Source organism: Sinohyriopsis cumingii, chromosome 2 (genome assembly GCF_028554795.1).
Source record: "Sinohyriopsis cumingii isolate HCF-2022 chromosome 2, ASM2855479v2, whole genome shotgun sequence".
NCBI classification, from domain to species: Eukaryota; Metazoa; Mollusca; class Bivalvia; order Unionida; family Unionidae; genus Sinohyriopsis; species Sinohyriopsis cumingii.
The window spans coordinates 4,683,584-4,704,314 of NC_142962.1; the positions used below are offsets into that span (position 1 = coordinate 4,683,584).

The window sequence follows — 20,731 nt, forward strand, 5'->3', positions numbered from 1 at the left end:
AGCGGCCTTACATAATCTCTTTCTGACTTAAGGTATTTTCCTTTGGTAATTTATTTCTGAAATTTAAGTTTTGTTTCAAACGAGTATAAACTTGCTGCTACAGCAATCTTCGTTTGGTCGGCGGTCTGTTTTTAACTAATGTATTGTGATTTAATTTAAAAGTGAATTAATTATGACACCTCCTGAAGACCACACCTCCTGAAGACCACAGAGTTTAAAATGGTTTGATTAAGTTTCTGGTTTGAGCACCAAATATTGGATCCACCATTTATGATAAGACTACTTCGTGTTTGTCCAAAGAAAATATAGTTTGACGGGGTATATGACTGTTGGCGACTGACATGTAGTCAACATATGCCATAGTTATACCTATTTAAGGCTCGCGTCTTAAAAATAAGAGCGTACTTGTGCATATTATTCGTTACTGATGTCTTACAGTGCACGAATCATTTTGGTAGGAAGATGAGATTGAAAGGATATCATCATAAATACTGTTTAAAAAAAACGAAAGCCAATTATGTTTTTATAGATTTTTGTCGACAACGCCAAAGTGGTTTTGTAAATGTGAAACACCTTGGTATGATCTTTTATTGAATGTTGTTTACAATTATTCATCAAGAAGGCAATGTAGGGTTTTGTTTGGTACTTGGCACACTACGATTGGGACCTGTTCAGTAAATGGAATGCTTTAGCATACAGTCCAATTGATTTCTGAATGAACTGGGTTTAGTTTAATTACATATTGTTTCATCATTGTACCTATAATTGCACTCTTAAAGAATTTAAATTTAAAAGTTATCCTTAATAAGATTTGTGTCAAGAGTTAATGGTAAATGTATAAGTAATTCAACAGGTCTGCTTCTTTGTTTATTAAAGAACCATTCATACAATAAAGGGTATATGAAGCACTTGCTTAAATGCACTGGGATATACCGTCGCTGTCAAATTTGTCCGTTTAGAGCAGACTTTAGACCGGCATCCTTATGATTTCGCTTTTTATCCGGCTAGCCGCAATATCAAATTTGCTCCAAATCTGTGGCATGTACTCAACTATTTCGAAGCTTTTGAAACACACAATCCTTCCTTGCACCACTGAAATAAAACGTTTTAGACATATGTGTAAGAAATAAACCAAATGAATATTGTGCATAGTCTGGTTTTGAATGGTAATAAGTTACATTGAATTACACACCACTGCATAATTTAGTACATGTAATTTTAAACAAAAAGAAAAATAAATTGTTCATATCATATCTTTTTTTTTACAAAATGCCATCTGATTGACGAGATCCTTCCAGCATTGGAAGTCAGCTATATTTCTTGAGAGAGAGAGAGAGAGAATACCATATTTGTGCCACAAAATGTTCCTTGAGCTGCGATGAGGAATTTCGGTTCGCATGTTTTCGTTAGCGGATCCGTACATTGCATGAAGCGACAAACATCCCAGATGTGTTTCTGAAAGAAGGGAAAATACGAATAGCTCTAGGTGTGTGGAGCCGTTGAACCAATCAGCCCAAATATATGAACCACTGAGATTTATTCCGGATGGGGACAGTTTTAGTATCTGTTCATATACTCTTACGCTATATTCTCCAATCATGAATCTGTCGTAGAGGTGTTTAATTGGTATTAGCAAATATAATGGCATTTTAGCGCTGTCCTTATCCTTTTATGCTTTTTAATATCTACAATTTCTCTTGTATTATCTACAAGTACACGAAGATCATTTTATATGTCTTCATCGCACACGTGGATAAAATGTGTCCGACAGTCACCAGATTTTATTTCATTATTCGATAAATATTTCCCTAAGGAAATACAATCTGAACAACAAAACGTGTTGTAGTGTTCTAGCATATGAGCCTACTTAGAAGGAAGTGTTCGAGGTCATATAAATACTAGATTGCGCCCAAGGTCATGGAGAGACCCGCTACAAGGTATACATGATGTGCTCTGGAAACTGAAATGTCTGTAGCGATTTAAGCGGGTAGCATGGATGAAATGGAAGACTCGTGTTAGTTGGTAGTATACGTAGCACTGCATAGCATCAGAGGAAAAGGGCTCCAGTGATATCAAACAGTTGTATATGCTATCGTTACTGAGTGTTGGTGGAAATATGTTCTTCTTTGTCTTGGCAATGTAAATGCCCAAGCACATGATTAGCAACACTTATGTCTATACACCGATGCACAATTCTGTGTCCAATGATAATTCGATCATCACAGTAGTTAGAGTCATAGAATGAATGTTGTTTGTGTGTTTAGATTTAATACAGTGCAAGCTGTCTGAATTCAGTCTTGACCATTACCATACACCAAAGTATACACAGCAGCTAATCATGCCATTTTACCACACGATTCACGGCATTTTAGTTCTCCATTTGAAATAGTACCAAACGGAAAGCAGACAGATAAAAGAAACGATGCAGAATAGGGCATTGTGAAACATTCAAGTGAAGGACGTAATATAATAGAATAGACTATTTTCCAGACTGAACTGGCAATGGAAACCTCGAAAACAGGAGTTTTGCTTAAATAAATCCTAAGATCACCAAAATAAGAGTGCTATTTTTTCCTGCCGAAAAATCACTAATCACACCAAAGTCAAATATAGGCCAGTTTCATGTATATTGTACATGTTTGTATTCATTAACACGAACTTATATCAATAGCAACCAACAGCAAAACGTTGAAAGTTCATAATTATATTTTATACCTAATTTGTAATGACATTTAGTGCCATCTTTGGTCTGTGTCTGAGGAACAAGTCTTCTGTTTGGATTTCAAACACCCCATTGCATATAGGCGTACAGAGCTTTCATTGGGTGGTTATAGGGATGATATATGAAACGTTTCCCAAGTTCAGCAAATGAAGTCGTTTGCCTTTCGTATTACTCCGAAAACTTAGTGCAGAAAATACACATCATGAAATGGTGTGGAGGTTCAAAAACGTTCCAAGTGCCTGATATACCTGATATAATGGATTCATGTTGCACATATATAATTGTTACTAAAAAAGATCACATTTATTATTGCTTTGCTATTTATTTAAGCATCAATATAAAGGCAAGCCGTGTCCGCTTTATTTAAAAGTTATTACAGTTAAATTTTAATATATTTTGTCTCTTCTAACGGTATGGTCACTCTTTTTAAACATTCTGGGGATACGATTTATTGCATGGTTATATCTCTTTCTTCCTTAAATTGAAAATTACTCATAACATCTATCAATTAATTCTCTGTTATGAAAGTAGATTGCGATGGATGATTGATCAAACTGATCAACAGACACGAGCAATTACTAGAACCGTACTTCTCTGGTGATGACTTGATAAATATAGTTTGAAGTAAGTCCTAAATTGATAAGCTATACGTATTGTAAATTCCAGTGGATGATGTTATTAAACACATAATTATGATCAGTGAAAACGTTTACTCTTCTCACAGACCGAAATAAAGAAAATGAATTATATCGACGACAGTCTAAGCTACAGAACCCCCTCTTGCTTCTCTTTTGTTTGTCAAACCCATTATCTATTTGCTAATAAATTCATTTAATTTTCTTCGTCTTCACCATTGTGTTAACTTCAGCACATTAGCTGTTAGCCCTGCTGTATGCTTAGTTTTATACCAGACAGCAGACCTGAAGACAGCATACCAGTATAACAACATAGGCACAGTGCACTTTTTAAAAGGCAGCAGACGAAAAGTTAACATATCAACATATAAATATTGTCATGTTGGAATTTCTTAAGGAATGGTACGTTTAATACATAAAATCAATATAAGTCATGTTGCCGTTTTCAAACATATAGCTAAAACACAAAGTATGAACATATGTAATCTTATAGTTAATAAAAAGCAGCTAAGCTGAATACAGCATAGCCTCATCAGTTATAACATGGTTCACTTTGGGGACAACTCGGCATCGTAAGGGTTATATGTTAACAAATGAGTGAGTGCACTTGGGGGACAACTTGGCATCGTAGAGATTATAGGTTAACATGTACGTGGATGTACTTGGGGGAAAATGAGAACTTTACAGGCCATAGGCTTAACATGGAATTGGTATTATACGGACAAAAGGGTTTATTATGACAACATTGTTCTTTTGTACAAACAGCAATATTGTTACAAGTATCTGACCACAATTGGGTTACATGCTAACAGTGTTAGAGTTGACCTAGGTATGAGCCATTAGAGGTGATTATTGGAAATACTGTGTTAAAGTTATCCATATGTTCAACATGGGGATGATATTATCGGGACAAAATAGTTTATTGGGACTATGGAAATATATTTGCAATTGTTTTATCAGTATACGCCTATTCCATGTTAGACGTATGAGGACATACGTATTGAAATGTTTAGATCCTATCCAAAATACATTGCATACATGTACAATCCAACATCCACTTTGTAATTACTATTCAAACAAACCACGTATACAATCGAGCACCCGCATTTTGATTATTATCCAACATGTATAAGGGCCATCACGAACTTGAAATGTAACAAGTCAAAATAATTGAAAGTTGTCGGGGGTCTGCGAAAAGTATTCATTGGAATGGCTGTTTACTATAAAACACTCTACCCATACAAACCTAAAGTCTATTTGTAGTTCTAAACACATAAGCATATTATTAAAAACCGTTATGATGTAAAAGAAGACGTCAAAAGCAGAAACACTTCATCGCTACTTTCCAACACCATACGTACATGATACAAATGGTCCTGGATGGAAACAAAATTCTAGAACTATCAGAAAAAGAATAACGTTAAAGAATGAATGAAATTACACAAATATATTATGGAACATTTTACAAATACTACTTAGCATCCAATATACTTCATTCATAACATCTTGTTGCCGTGTCTACAAATCTACACTTTTCATCCTACGAAAATGTTATGATGAACAGATAGGGATGAAGTCATCCAAACAATCTATCCCAAACAAAATCTATAATATCAAACACCCCATACAAACTATCCAAAGCATCTTGTGTAGTGCTTAAACTTCTGCATTTACAATAAGAAGAAAAGAACATATATAAAATAACGAATGACAACACACAAACATGCTATCCAACACACCAACTTTATTATTGTACACCACATGCACACTAATCTTCTTCCTCATGCATGAATGATGTGCACGTGTGTGTTCGTGTTTAATTAAGACACGTACTGCCTAAGAAATCAGTCCAAGAAGACACTCACGTTTTTCTTTGTTACAGTCTTGTTTTTGGAATCACAATAAAAATAGAACAACGCGTTAGAGAATTACATTTTCTAGCTTATTTACTTCTTTCATTGTCTCTTTCTCTTTACAAGAAAACATTCTTCATTGGAATAGGTCTTTCCTTTCGGCTGATCCATTTAGTGGTCTTTTTCTTCAATTTCCTTCTGCTTCTGAAGACCTCTCCATCTTTTCTTCTCCTTGCGTTTTCTTCTGATATTAGTAATATTTTTCTGAAATAATCTGAAGACCAAGTTCCTGTTCCTTTGCAGTGATAACGTAGATTTTTTCTCCTTTCCTTCCTTTGCTTTGACGTTGTTGACATTCCGGATCCAAATGTCCTTACTCCTGGGAGATAAAGCAGGTATATTGACTTTTGGTAAATTAATCGGTACTCGTCAACATTGTTTGCCATGGAATGATTCTCTGCAAATGTCTTACAAAAAGGGCGATCTGCTTTGACCACATCATTTTCACAGTATGAAAGCTGAATTAATGTTATTTCCTCAGAGTGTAAGAATTTCGCCACATATATGTGTGTGCATGAAACATATCCAAAGAAACGTTTGAAATTTAGCTAAAAAGATAACACTATTCAGGTGAAATAACATAAGAAGGAAAAACCAATAGTCAACGACGATAATTTTCCGTGTAGCCTCAGAAGATTTCCGTGTCAACTCATACGCTGGCTGACGTGTTAGGCAAGCAAATACTAGTGTTTTCGAGATAAGCTTGTGTAAGCCCCAACCAATACCTCAATTTCTACAACAAGACCAAGACAGTCCCGCTATAACAAACAAGAAAGAGATCACGAAGGTTATTATCACATTTGAGTGACAAAAAGCTGAATTCCAGAATCTCAAGAAGCAAGACTTACACCTAGACTCTGAAATTTAAAGAGTTTACGTCCAATGTCTACCAAATATAAGATGCTTTCAATACTGATTTGTTGGATTCCTTGTTGGAGACACCGAAACGACGATGTCAAGTTACAAATTAAGACCCTTTGAAACTCTCCATTCGCAACAGTTTAAATGCTCCTGTCTGGATCGAGTTTATGATATCTGTAGAATTCACATTATCTAAAGTCATCAAACATTACAACACGTCCAACTAACCAAGGAAGAGTTTAACACGGCCGATGGAAAAGCAATAATTCATATTACACATGTTCCACACCAACTTACAAAGATAGCGGACGTAGAAAGTATTATTGGTGGACGACAGAGTTCTGTACCAAACATAATAAAGTCAAAACTGATCAGTTGTGCTTACCGCATGCCATGCTATCGTGTAGAACGTATGCCGAAAAGAAAGAATTCATAGAAAGGAAACCATGAAAGAAGTGTATTCGAAAATCTGATACAGACAAGCAAGGAAAAGAATCATAACTCATGTTACATTTGGCAGGCATATCAGGACGTGCAAAAAATGAATATAAATTAGAATTTTCACTTTAAATAGTGTGCCTTCATTTCTTCTTATCTTCGTTGTCTATCTTTTTCTATGTAGGATTCTTCGAAACTAAACGATAATGTGCTGGATAATATAGTGAATATTTCAAAGAATCGGGGACACAAAAATGCTGTCTTGATTGTCCGCAAGTATGACTAGAGGAATCCATAATTTCAGCAGGTTCTGCTACAGAAAACGCAGTTAGCCTTCTTTCTGGCAATATAATATCATGCATGCATTTGATTTACACTGTTGGACCGCTTCTCAGAGGCGCCATGAGATAAAATGGTTGAAAAAGAATGATGGAAAAACCGCCGGTTTTCAAAAAAGGCATCTTGAATCTTATGGAAGAAAAAACTTCGCATTAATTCGATGCAGTCTTTGTATGTAACTTTATCGTTTGTACTAAAAAAATAATATACCCCGGTGATATAAGAATCATAATAGCACCGATATGTCACAGATGCAATAAGCATAACAATTGTAGACAGATCGAGCTTATGTGTCAAAAACATACATTTTGTAGTGTACTGTCAATTATTGCAAAGTCTTCAAAATCATTTACCACAACCTATGAACGAAATAGATAAATTTACTCAAAAATATTTCAAGATGATCAAGACAAAAGAATCCAAAGTCACCAAAATACATACAGCTTCGGTGAGGACAGAGCAAGGGGAAGAACGATATTGTAACATCTGCATTACGAATTGTTTGGATCAAAAATATACTGTGTACACATCTGACATTAAAATGCAAAAAGACAGAAGTGAAGACAGGTAACAAACAAGGATCGACAATCATTGTTTAGATATCCGAATCTAAACATATTGCCCTTTGAACACGCAGCGGATTACAGTCCACGAAAAGCAAATGATTAAATGGGAATTGTCAGTTGCTTAACTTGTTGATGAACAACTAAAAACATGCACCATACATGCAAGCACATTATATGGTATTTATTACAATCATTCATGTCCCAGAGGAGAGAGGAGGCTATACAAACACATTCGACAAAAGCTTCTCAGAAGGCAGATCAAGAAGGATCTCATCTATCATCAACGACAAACAGATTTAGCTAATGTCTTTAATTTGTCAGCGCACTATAGTGATTACAAATATTTGGTTTATGTCACCGATGTATTTTAAAAATAGCTGAGGTTTCATTAGACTTATAAGAACTGTTTCGAGTTAATAAAAACTATGAACCGTGCTTAAAGCAAAGTGGTCGTCATGCACTGCGATTAAACAATGACACAGGTACCGAATTTCTGAATCTGACTCTTCAGAAAGAATTTAAAAAAAATATGCTCATGTTTTAAGCACCAAGAATTACGATATCCAATGTTGTTAGTCCCTTTTAAAAGAACTTGGAATGAACCTATTTAGAAATATGTGTACATTAACACACTCCCAAGTGTTACCAAGTCCTGTCAATGCTTGCAATCAATCCTTACAGGACACATTATATCACTGGTTGAGCAAAAGGTATCCGAGAAAACGAAATGATGGTATTGGATAGATTGTTTGGATCTTCCGACTACTGCCCCAAAGAAAGATGAACTGTTGATGTATGAAAAATAAATACGTATTGAAAAACCAAACGTACTTTTGACGAAGATTAATTACATGACTAGAATTAAATAATTACATAACTAGAGTACCAAATTGTTTTGTGTCACACGATGAATAAGTGGTCATGATCCTTTCTTGAATAAATTGGAAGACATGAACGGTGAAGTGTTAAAAGGAATATTTTATTAACCCAAATTAAAAGGAGTTAGTAGCTTCCTTGTCTCAACATAAGCTGAATATTCGTTTTGTGTATAGCAAAACGCTATTCCTCGCATTTTCTTCCAATTTGTTTCCATTTTGAGTGGAAACAAAGAAATACCATTAATGCGACCTTATCATCGACAACAATTATTTTAATCCGACCATTATCCAACCAAAGATTGAATCCGATATGTCTGTACTTAGATGGGATGAAATACAATTCGGTAGGAACCACATCCATTCCATTACTCAAAGTCATTCAATTTAAAGTGGACTCCTCTGTATCCAATGTATCCTATGAACAAATGAATCACTCGATACCAAGGACATGGCTTAAGAACTATGCTAAACTCAGCTTTTCGTATGACAGCACACCTCATAAAACTTATGGACACTCGAGGGTTGCATTGTGTAAAAGACGACACTTGGAAGAAAGGAAAATCATTTCTTTCAAATGTCCTAATCAACAAGGGCATGGAGTACATTTCTACACAAAAGACGAAAATGAGTTAGTTCAAACTGAAAAGCATCATTTCATTCGCCCAGATACGTTTTTAAAATCACTACACGCTCCCATCGAGGGCGTTACTTCATCTTCCACGCCAGAGAAGGAGAGAGGCAGTAGCAGACGTCAAAATTCCCTCCATATCTCATAAATATGTTCACGTGAATAATAGGAAAAGAAAGAGAACAATCCGAGAACTGAAAAAAATGATGCACGGAGAATATTGGGAAAGTTCCAAGTCAGAGATTGACCTCTTGACAACGCCACACACCTTGATGATGATGCACCTTCTCCTACATCCTACTAGTCTTATGTGATATTAGGTTTGTGTGCATATAAAGGTGGAATGTGTAAAACGCATCTTTCCTGTCGTTGGTTAATATGAGTGGGGTCCTGATCACTCCAATGTGGTACTGGATAGTATAAAATTAATTGGTGGCAGATAGAGTATATAAAGGCTGGTTTTGGATAAGATAAGAAAGGTTGGATTGGATAGTATAGAAAGTAAGTATTTGTTAGTGAAGTGACATCCCCATTTCTTCTGATAGTAGGTGTAAATCCAAAGATATGGGTTCATTTGTAGATAGCTATACCCTTTACAATGCTCGTTTATCACAATACACGTTTCCTCTTTAAAATTCAGATACACCTATGTAACTTTACATTGTAATTAAAAAGCAGGTTCTAGCTGGATTGTGTGTTTAGATAGTTTTCTAGATGTGGTTTGGATTGTGTATTGGGTGTGCTTGATTGTAATATAAAATCATGTTCTGGAGTTTAAAGCGTGTGTTAAAATTTTAGTCATAGATCGGATGTTGAATAATACTCATACATGTGTAATGAATTGTATCGAAATATCAACATTACATTTTCCTTACATGCCCCTATGACCTATAACAATTTCAAAATTACCATTTCATGTTCACTTGTTCCTTTAAATACTTAAAGGTCCCCATAAAACATTCATCTCTATCATCACATATCCCGATAAAAAGACTGGACCCCATAAACAGTTTTGTTCCCATCAGCACGTTTGTCCCTATCATCACATGCTAAACCTGACAAGTTAAAATTAAGATTTCTAAAAATTACCTGAGGTGGCGCATATTTAGGTCAACCCTAGCAGAGGTGCTATGTAACTCTGAATGAAGTAAAGGGGACGAAGTAGCCGAGCGATCTAGAGCCCTGACTTTTAGCAATATCGGCCATCTTAGCGTTGTCCGCTTGGGTTCGATTCCTGGGGTCTGCCTAATTGGGCATGGGATAAAGTTTGTCAGTGGCCTCCATTGAATTTGACTTTATTAGTGGAATTTACCGGGATTCTTCCTCGACAGGTTATACTGACAGCCACGAATGGTCTATCGAATGTTAAAGAATGGCGTTAAACCCAAAACAACAACAAAAAAAAAAAAAAACAATTGAGGTCGGCCACTGGGAACAGTGTTTCCATTTGTCCCCATAAACACATTCATATAAATGTAAGTAAGGAAAACACTTGTCGTTCTAAGATGGGAATACCTTCACGGACAATCAGACACACAATGTACATACCCCACAGAAGACAGATCCGGGTCCATGCAAGAAACGACATTGGTCATGGACAGTATAAATGTCCCCTGGCAGTTCCGTCATAAACTGTGTCCATTCTGCCAAGTCGTAGAAAACACCCACATTGTTCAAGCACGATCTGAATTAGGTGAATGGACATTTTCCAGTGATAAGTATATGTATATATATATATATATATATATATATATCTGACAGTGTGCAAAAACTTTTTAAAGAATGACTGAGCTTGGAAGCATTGGAAGAAAGTTTCTGTAACTGTTCCCAAATACAACAAGGTAAAGCTATCGAGGAAATTTATAAACAGTCCATTATGTATGAAGTGATTGGATATAAACATGCAAGTCCAGGTTGGATTCATTTTCTGGAACATTTCTAGGTCATAATTAAAACAAAGACTATATTTATAGCTCGTTATCCGAACCACTACAACAATCAAGGACAAAAATGGTAGCAATACTTAAATAGGCGTTATAAGCAAAGTTATAAATACAAATTGAACTAGCAATATAAAAACAATACAACCACTGTAATAAAGAAAAAAAAAAGATTTATACATGCAAGTTTAATTTTAGAATGAATTTATTTACCTGCCACATCAATTTGCAGTCAATGAAATTGAATTTATACCTTTCAGTTCCATAATAGACCATGGGTCATTGGCATTAGACCGTATCACAAAGCCTTCATCAGAAAAATAACGTCTTTACTCGAGTCACGTGATCAACTAAATAATGACCACGTGACAAAACCATTCTGTAAAAGCTTAATTTCCATATTAGTTCGACATAAATTTGATACTACATTAATTAAATTGCATAGGTGGATGTCTTTTGAATGACACTTAATATACATAAAGCAAAGCAATGAAAATATTCTTTTTTAATACACGTGCTTCTGCAATCAGGTTATCTGTTTCTTTGATTTGCACATTGTCGATGTTATGTTCCTGGAACATCAAACCCCAGATACACAGCCTCTTGATGTTTAAAATTGATTTTGTTAATGAATACATCAGAGAAGCAGCTGAAATAATATAAACGTCTGAGAGTAGCAAGGGAAGCATGGAACTAAATATTCCTTCTGGGTTGGGGAAACATTTTTTTTACAACTTGCATTTTTTTAAAGTAGTAAATCGGATGGTCCACACCATTTTAGTCTTCTTGAATGCATACCCCAACAACTCCTAGATCAGTTACATTAACATATATTGTAAATTATTGACGGAAATCTGGAGCTGAAATAACTGTTGCACCGTTAGGTATGGGTTTCAGTACATTAAAGGTCTCTTGACATTAGGCTGACTAATGAAGCTTGAGTTTCTTACACCATATTTTGGTCAGGGATTAAGCAATTAATAAGCCAAGCATTCGTTAAAATTATCATCGATATCTAGTCATGTCCAAAACGCATCATTTGCTTAGTACTGTTAGGCACTATGAATTAAGAGATGGGTTTTAATGTAATATCTACAGGTTTAATTTGACCATGTCACTCAATATACTGAAAAATGTAATATAAATACTGCGAAACTCATTTGTACTTAAGTTAATTGTCAAATATGCATCACTGACTCGATCAAAGAGTTTTCGAATGATTTCTAAGTGAATATCCCAACGTGTCATTGTAGATGATGACATCATGGATAATATCACTAATATCTAGACAAAACGTACTGATCATAATCTGGTGCTAGAATACTTAGAGTGAATTTGTCATAGCAACGGAACAACGTTTGATAAATTTAAACTGGAGATGCAAATGCCAGAATTTCTTTTGCTCATTCCTTGATTGGGATTCGCTAGAATCCCATCAATAGGTCAACCATGACAATACATTCTCTTATTCCAAATTTATGAATGCAGTCATCGAGTCGTGGTACTTTTGTAATTAATCTATATTGCCAACTTGCTGTATCGTCAGCATACATACGGAAAGTATTATTTTGTTTAGACCTAATAATACAGAATTAAAAAAACATTTTCCGGCGAATATTGAATTTTTAATTCAAGCATTCATCTGAAAATCTGAACGCAGACATTATAGTCAACAAGTATTGATTGCATGACTTGGTGTTAGGTAAGGGACCAATATAGCCTATCAGTAGTCTGCTTGCTTGTTTGTCAAACGCAGGAATTGGTTGAATATGAGGCAGCGGTCGTTTGATGAGGCTCTCCTACTATTTGTCTAGTGTAAAAAGATCAACGTGACTTATTAACGTCACTTCTAATTTTTGACCAATACAAATCTATTAAGATCTCTTCTTAATTCCTAACATACCAGTCAACGGTATTTCATGGGCTAGACTAAGTATGTTCTCTCACTCTTCGTGCTGAAAAACAATCTCATAGCTACGGAACAATCGTCACCAGCGGATACCTGTCAAACAAATAGGAGATCCAACGATAATGTTTCTGTTCGACATTGAGTGATTGTCTTTTGTCTCTCTGATTAGAATAGAAAAAATGACTAGTAAAGAGAGGATCACTGTGATCGGTACCAGTTCCTTGATCAATACCAGGAAAAAACGAACACATCGAAAGACTGACCAATAAATGTGTCAGCTGAAAGAACAGTGTCGTGACCAAAATTATTTTCAAGAGCTTGTGTTGCTATAGACGTAGTACCTGTCTGAGCAGGAGAAACATTGATTTTAATATCAACAGGATAAACATTACAATCCAAATAAGAATTATCAGTTATAAATGTGTGAACCTTATCTACAGCTAGCTCATTGAATAATATATGAATACACTCAATATGCAAATAATTCATAGCTGCTATAGTCACTGGCCCTGATGCATTGTCTGATGCAATATCATCAGAATGAAGAGGAAATTAGGAAAGGCTCAGTTTAATCCTGTTTTTAAGAACTCTTTTCTTCTAGAAGTGGACGTCTCATACAAAGGCAAATTACTTTGCTGGTTCATAAGTTCTCGTAATAGAATCAGACTGAGTTTCCTTTTCCAGACAAATGTATTGCTTTCAAAACATGACTATGACCTTGACTTTTTAAAACCAAGTGCATCCGCTTAAGTTTCATTTTATTCTATTCCTTGTTTTATAACCATAAGCAGTCAGAAATGACGTTTTCTTTTATCTGATAATGATGTTACGTACAAAGAGGTTTCTGACCAATAATAAAAAAATTTTGATTCCTAAATATTGTTCCAGCTTGACATGGAGAAATAATTGCATGAGACCGAAAATACTTCGATACCAAAACACTGCTTAGATGGAATACTTATATACACCAATTAACATGATTGACAGTAACATGGAAAATAACAGGACATTTAGGCTCGGACAGTTAGAATTCATAGTCTACGCAGGTTTCAGTTTTGACAAGGTAACCTGTAACCTTAAATCGTACTGTACTGATCGACTTGAAATCACCAATCAATATGGTACCGCTTTCCCAGACAAAAAAGAGTTGATAATAGCAAAGGAATGTACCCACAATTATAAAAAGAGGATTGGAAACATTTGATGAGACATACTTGCTAATTGCAGCTATATGAAAGACTTTGTAGTGTTACGGTTTAATCAGAACAAATGGATGGCTCCCTATACTACAGATGAACTCTAATCAATGCATGTACTCGATAAACAAGTTTGCAATGGCTTCTTTAAACTCATGAAAGAACGTATTCACTTTGACCTTTTACGTGCTTATACAGCAAGATAAACTTTGCAGGCTTAATGCTGGCCATAGGTTTGAATCTGAATCTAACAAAACCAGTCTAGGCGTGTTTTTGTTGGACTTGTCTAACCAGCTTATGTACGACTTGTATTACTGGGTACGTTAATAACATCATTAAGTTGTACATAGATACACACTAATTGTTCATTCATATTACCACCAATGCAGCTGTATGCAGATGAAATAGACGCATCGCTGGTAAGTCGTATGAAAATTCAAAGATGGGTGCTTGGGTAAGTTTATCAACAATACTTTGAACGGCGCCCCAAAATTTATTTGGTCCTGGTTTCATCTAGCACAACCCTTAAGAAGGTAAAATGAGTTACCCATGTGATTAAGGTAAAAGATCTTCATCACGATATATATGTGGAATATCCTCCCGAGTGGCGAGGATTATATATTCTTTATAAGACATTAACTATTCCTGTGGGTACTGATGCCCGAATATTCGTTCTGCAAGTATATAGTTAAATCGTCTCATAGTAGTCCAATCACGTCTCGTAGTAGTCCAATCACTGCATAATTATACGTCCAGAATGAACCAGTATCTTATGATTAATTAGCAACGTTTTAATTCCTACGAGAATTGTTTTGGATGGATCTACATGCAACTTCTGCAGCGTTGTAAGCAGTCTAACTGCGTAAATATATTTAAATTCATTTGGCAAACTAACTAAATCTTTGTCCTTTGTATCCACTGGTAAATCATGATTAGTACTTATCACGGCTTGTCGTTCAAATAGCTGATTATGTCAAATAACAAAGGACTAACATAATGAAATAAGTTAAGCAATTTAAGATCAACCATTCAGGGAAATCTGCTTTGGTGCGGTTAGATACTTTGATACAAGGCTCGCTTGGTTGACTATGCTCGATCAACCCTAATTTTGACCTTTTCATATTAATGTTCTTTAACTCCAATGAGTTGACTTTGTCGGCCGAGGACAGAACCTTATAATACAATCACAGCGTTAATTCGTCCGTTGATAATTCGTTAGGCAATTCTTTTTCATGTTGTAGGAATACTAAGAATAATGTTGTGGATGTAATATCGTAGCAGAACATCACTCTGAGGCATACGCTATAATTTTAAACCACGTACGCACGACCTTGTGTTCAAGATTAGTATCTATACCGTTCCAAGTTCTTCGGGCTTCTGTTGGTCCTAATTACAATCAGGTTGTATATCGTGTTCCAGGTCCGTACTAAATGGATATAGGTTCAGAGGTAGCCACAGATGTTTCTCATCAGGATAGTTACTCTGCAGTGTGCACGATAGTGTTGCTAATGCAACAGCGAAATCATCGCCTTCAGGGCTGTTTTATTTCTAAACCTTGTTTACGGCTGCTCAATAAGGTAAATGTCATTGAACGACATCGATCACAAGTTCACATGAAGCCGATTTGATCATTAGGCGTTTTAGCTCGAATTGGATTCCCAGTATCGAATTGTTATATGCAATACTTGACATTTATCATGGAATTATAAAAATTACAGATCTAATCGTCTTTGACTTCTCTTCACAGAAAAAGCTCAAACCACTCAGGCATGATCATATCCTTCAAAACTCAGTTCACTCTGTAGGCATTGACCCGGCTGTTTCTAAAACAACGTAACTGTTGTTGAATCGAAGCATTTGGCGATAAACACGGAATCACCTGTACATGATTACTTTGTAAGCGGATAACTGACCATGATGTACTCGGGGTTTTACTGAAACGCCTCAGTCTTCATTAGGCAGCAAATTGTCTGCTGTTGATTTGTATACCGCAGTTGCTGAAGCTCTTACCAGTGATGAGCTTGATCCGAGTAAAGATAGTCATGATGTACAAGATGACATAATTATTGAGCACCTAGACAACGCAGAGAGAATATTTATCTAAGACCGACATAAATGCACACACGTGGTTACACCAAATACCACCTCTGCGGAGTCCGTCCTACTTTATCATTGGCCAGTAATGCCACGTTGAACTGCGATGTGGAATAGTTTTTATGTCTTGCGACAATCCCGCTGTCTCAACTGCCTTCGCGTTCGTCCTGTAACGACGGTTGTAGGACACATCATTTCTTAAGTGCAGGAATGGAGTCAGTGTAGTTGGTTGTGTCCCCAGTTGATAAAATCAATCCAGATTTTGTCTGTGTCTTTATGCATGATCCACTCTGGGAACAAGGCTTACGAAGTAAGTAACCTGGAATCAGGAAGAGAACCGATGGATACATTTGGTGACATACGTGGTTACACTCAAATCAAATAAATGTTGAATAGGTAGGGCTTGCAATTCAACGCTGGCGTTACACACTTTTCTGTACAGCCACATTCGTGGATAGGCTGCCATCGAATAATTACATGCATTATAGTTCACAAACCATTCAAACACAAGTTGAATTTACAATCGTTCCTAGAAAGTACGCTTGATACTATGGCGAAAAAACCTATTGACACTGAAAGACGCGATGTTGGAACAACCAGACGCAACGCTGAGTTGATCAAAGAAGAGTTGCGCCTACAGCCTGATGTTAACGTCGAACAGAGTAAGCTTGTGATTTTTCAAGATCGAACTGGAAAACTTTAACCGTTTCGGTATTTACTGCACTGTTTCGAAACTGCGAGTCACCGTCGTCAAAAACCGGGCCAAAATCAATGATACTGGGCAAATCAGAGATTATTATTTGTCTTTACCCAAGAACCATGTAAATGAAAAGGCCACTAAACTGTGTTCACAAATACCGTCTGTATTAATTTCTTTTTCAAAATACCCATGATTGCTGATATGATAAGAAGAAGAAAAATCGGAACATTTAATAATAAATGGTTGAATGGCATTTACTGACGTGGATTTCTTTATTATCCGGTTATAATAGTGTATGGAATTAATTTAAATTATTGATAAACAGTCTTCTTCGTCTACATGTAACAATACATAACTAACCTGCCCTCGGTTTAAAAAAATCTTTTATATAAACGACATCGATATCTGTGATATCTAAGATGAAAGTCAATTTGAAGCATCCCACATGTATCCTGACGATTTACTTAACCGTCTCTGCAGTTTATGTTCAAGATGTGTTATTGCATGTAAGTGACGGAAATTGGCCCTAGTGACGATGCTACGGAATTTTTCGGGGGGGGGGGGTGTTGAACAGGGTGACAGCAGACGCGAACATTAATATTACCTTCAGTCGTCATGTTGACGAATATCTGTGTCTGCGTCTGACTGGTGTTAAGTCATGCTGTTCACTAAAATATAACCTTGCTGAGTGTGAAATAAAGATTGATATTTAGGACCATCATAATGTACCAATTCCAACTTACTTGAAAGTCGCAACATTAGCAGTCGCATTCGCAAATGAAAACGATAGATCAGTGAAAGCACAGTCAGGCATTAAGACGCGCAGGAAATGTTTCTACTACGTCAAAATGTCAGTGACCAAAATATCATTTCAGTAACCTTCAACTGCGTAATCAGTGTGGATTCTTTTTAAAGAAAGACCCAGCCCAATAATGCACACATTTAAACATTTCCCTGAAAACAATGTTCTATTAGTGGGTGAAAATATTATCAGTAAAAGATTAATGGTTTAGAAAAGCATGTGTGTGTGTGTGTGTGTGTGTGTGTGTGTGTGTGTGTGTGTGTGTAGACCCACAAACTTACTGAGGAGAAATGAACCGATGGTTTTACAACAGGTACGATATTAATTTACGAAGAGAATAGCATTACTCATCAAATACAAACGAATGAATGCATTTGTAGATGTTATTTGCAACGTCTCAACGGCAATCACCGTTTGCCTGAGTGGAAAGTTAAATGTCAACCACATTAATTATTACAGGCACATCAATCGAAAGTGGTGCCAAATCAACAGTAACCACTCTGAGTGGGGGCGCTGATACATAATCGTATCACGAACGTTTTCGAGAATATGTGTATTTTCAGAACTTGCCACGTCAGTGCCAAACGGACTCATTGCAATCTGTAAGCTGCCCTCGACGTCAGTTGAGGACAAACGATTAACACTGGTAGGTTCGATACGTTGTTGGTATGCAGAATCACCCTCGTTTATGAGTACAGGTACGAAACCAGGGTGACCGAAATTGTTGCTTTTACAAGTTGTACAAGTCCGGATATTTCTTCTATATATATGCCAAGGGAACAATTAGACCTTTCATTGCGAAATCGTGCGGACAAACAACGCCAAATGCAAACATAGCTCCATTCCTGTCAAAGCAGTCCAAAACTTGTTTGGAATCATCTGAACTATATTATTTCAGTTATGGAATGCTTTGAAATATTGACGAACTGTAAAAAAAAAAGTATTTCGTTAAACAGGAAGATGTACACCAATGATATATGTCATTAAGTCACTGAAAATGAATGAATTCAATAATGTGCTAAACAATATATCAGTTCTGGATTAAACACATATAAATAACCAACGGAAATAGTATGATACGATTAAAAAGCTCCTAACACTTGCAATGCGTTAGACAGTACTTTCATACATTCAGCATATATAATGTTATGAAAAAACGATGGAAGACATATCCAAACGGTCGATAAACGAATGTGTAGGTGACAATAATCATGAAGTCGAGACAAAACGGACAGGATAAAGCTCAAACTGTTTGATGCAACCGTCGTTGTAACAGTTATATTGTAACCGAACGGTTTGAGTAACGTGATTTATTCGACTTTGTTTTGTTACTGATCTTGGTTGTAATTTTGACCCTACATGACATTTTTAAGTGGAGATGCACATGGGCTCGCATGAATGAGAGTGCAATGTCACTACAAAGTCATTAGTGGTATAATGATTTGGTCTAGATCAGTAGCAAAAGCCCATACTCACGATTAAAACACTACTATGACATATCTCTCACTGTATATTGTGTATACACTATTATGACATATGTCTCACTGTATATTGTGTATACACTACTATGACATATCTCTCACTGTATATTGTGTATACACTACTATGACATATGTCTCACTGTATATTGGGTATACGCTACTATGACATATGTCTCACTGCATATTGTGTATACGCTACTATGACATATGTCTCACTGTCTATTGTGTATACGCTACTATGACATATGTCTCACTGTATATTGGGTATACACTACTATGACATATCTCTCACTGTATATTGTGTATACACTACTATGACATATGTCTCACTGTATATTGGGTATACACTACTATGACATATCTCTCACTGTATATTGTGTATGCATACTTGTTTTTTAGTGATTCTGTGAACACGTCCACGGAGCAATTCGAGAAAATCCATAGGTTTCTGGAATATGGCGTGGTTTTGTTGTAAACTGGGTCCCTAGGAGTCATAAGAAATTGATCTTCAGCCCGACAAGATATGGCGTTCCCTTCACCGTCATGGTCAACTCCAAGGCTGTAAATAAGAGACAGCTTATGCATGTGACTATACATCAGGTACAATGTAGATTTGACAATAAAACCTGGATTGATCTCTACTCATGGCGCTTGGAATGACAGCCCACTGTTGCCTAATAAAATGTACAGAACCGAACGGAGCAAAATGTTTTCACACTTATGTAACATATTTTAAATATATACTTCCTTAAAATGATTCCGGATGTTGCCAAAAAACAATAAGCAATAATATAGACTCTAGAATTTTTAATAATTTATTAGTATTCTCGGTCGTCCAAAATATGCAGTTTTCTGGTGCATAAAATGTAATAAATATGAAACAATTATCGGAGGAAGCAACTGGCGATCGATAGGTGGCCACCAAAAGTGTTCCATGTGGGAATGAGAAAAACAGCGCAGAACATTATACGTGCTAATCGAGTGGACACAAATGCGGGGGACAAATAGTGCATCGTTAGTAAACTTACTTGTGTGCAAGTTCGTGTGCTGCTGTGGCCGCTGTCATATAATAATCACGTGTCTGGATTATCGATGTTTTACCAAATTTGTCACATACCTTCCAAAAGTAGGCATAACCTAAAAGGAAAGATGGGAATAAGACCAGATAACATAGCATAGTTAAAGGCCGTTTGATCAAATTATAAATGGAACTATACTGATAAACATAATTAAAATTAAAATTTACCAATTCATTCTAAGGTTTATTATAATGTATAAATTATAAACCCCAATTCAATTGCTTACACTGTGTCTTATATATTAAGCTGTTTATTTTTAACAAATGATTATACAACACATGTTTCCAGATAAAAGCATTTGTGAAAAAAATGAAACGAACTTTAAGTTATAGTCAAGACAAAACATGTCTGGTCTGGATCAATATTATTAAGTGAGATCATGTGTCACATTAATGAACCACCTGACTTAATCTTCCAAATGGAATCCAGACTTGTAGCTGGTTCATTATAACGATTTAAATTAAGTTTACAACGTTCATTGCTGCTAACTACAATATACAGCAGCGGATATAAACCAAACCCACCCAAACACACACACACACACACACAC

The 20,731-nt window shown here is 36.0% G+C and overlaps 1 protein-coding gene across 1 annotated transcript; it reads right to left on the minus strand.

Moving 5' to 3' along the window:
• Positions 1–900: 900 nt before the first annotated feature.
• LOC149804260 (metalloprotease mig-17-like) lies at positions 901–20,234 on the minus strand. The gene is made up of 5 exons (XM_089932434.1): positions 20,131–20,234; positions 19,491–19,661; positions 10,529–10,664; positions 1,345–1,455; positions 901–1,092 (listed from the first exon to the last, which is right to left on the minus strand). The coding sequence occupies exons 1-5, from the start codon at positions 20,166–20,168 to the stop codon at positions 1,051–1,053; spliced, it is 498 nt and encodes a 165-aa protein (XP_089788560.1). The 5' UTR covers positions 20,169–20,234; the 3' UTR covers positions 901–1,050.
• Positions 20,235–20,731: the final 497 nt, after the last annotated feature.

Excerpts from the sequence above, each read along its gene's own strand:
- LOC149804260 (XM_089932434.1), bottom strand. The coding sequence starts at position 20,168 with ATGACAGCGGCCACAGCAGCACACGAACTTGCACACAA. Across the intron at positions 19,662-20,130 it reads GCACACGAACTTGCACACAA|CCTTGGAGTTGACCATGACG; the intron begins GTAAGTTTACTA and ends TCTTATTTACAG. Across the intron at positions 10,665-19,490 it reads ACAGAATCACTAAAAAACAA|ATCGTGCTTGAACAATGTGG; the intron begins GTATGCATACAC and ends CACCTAATTCAG.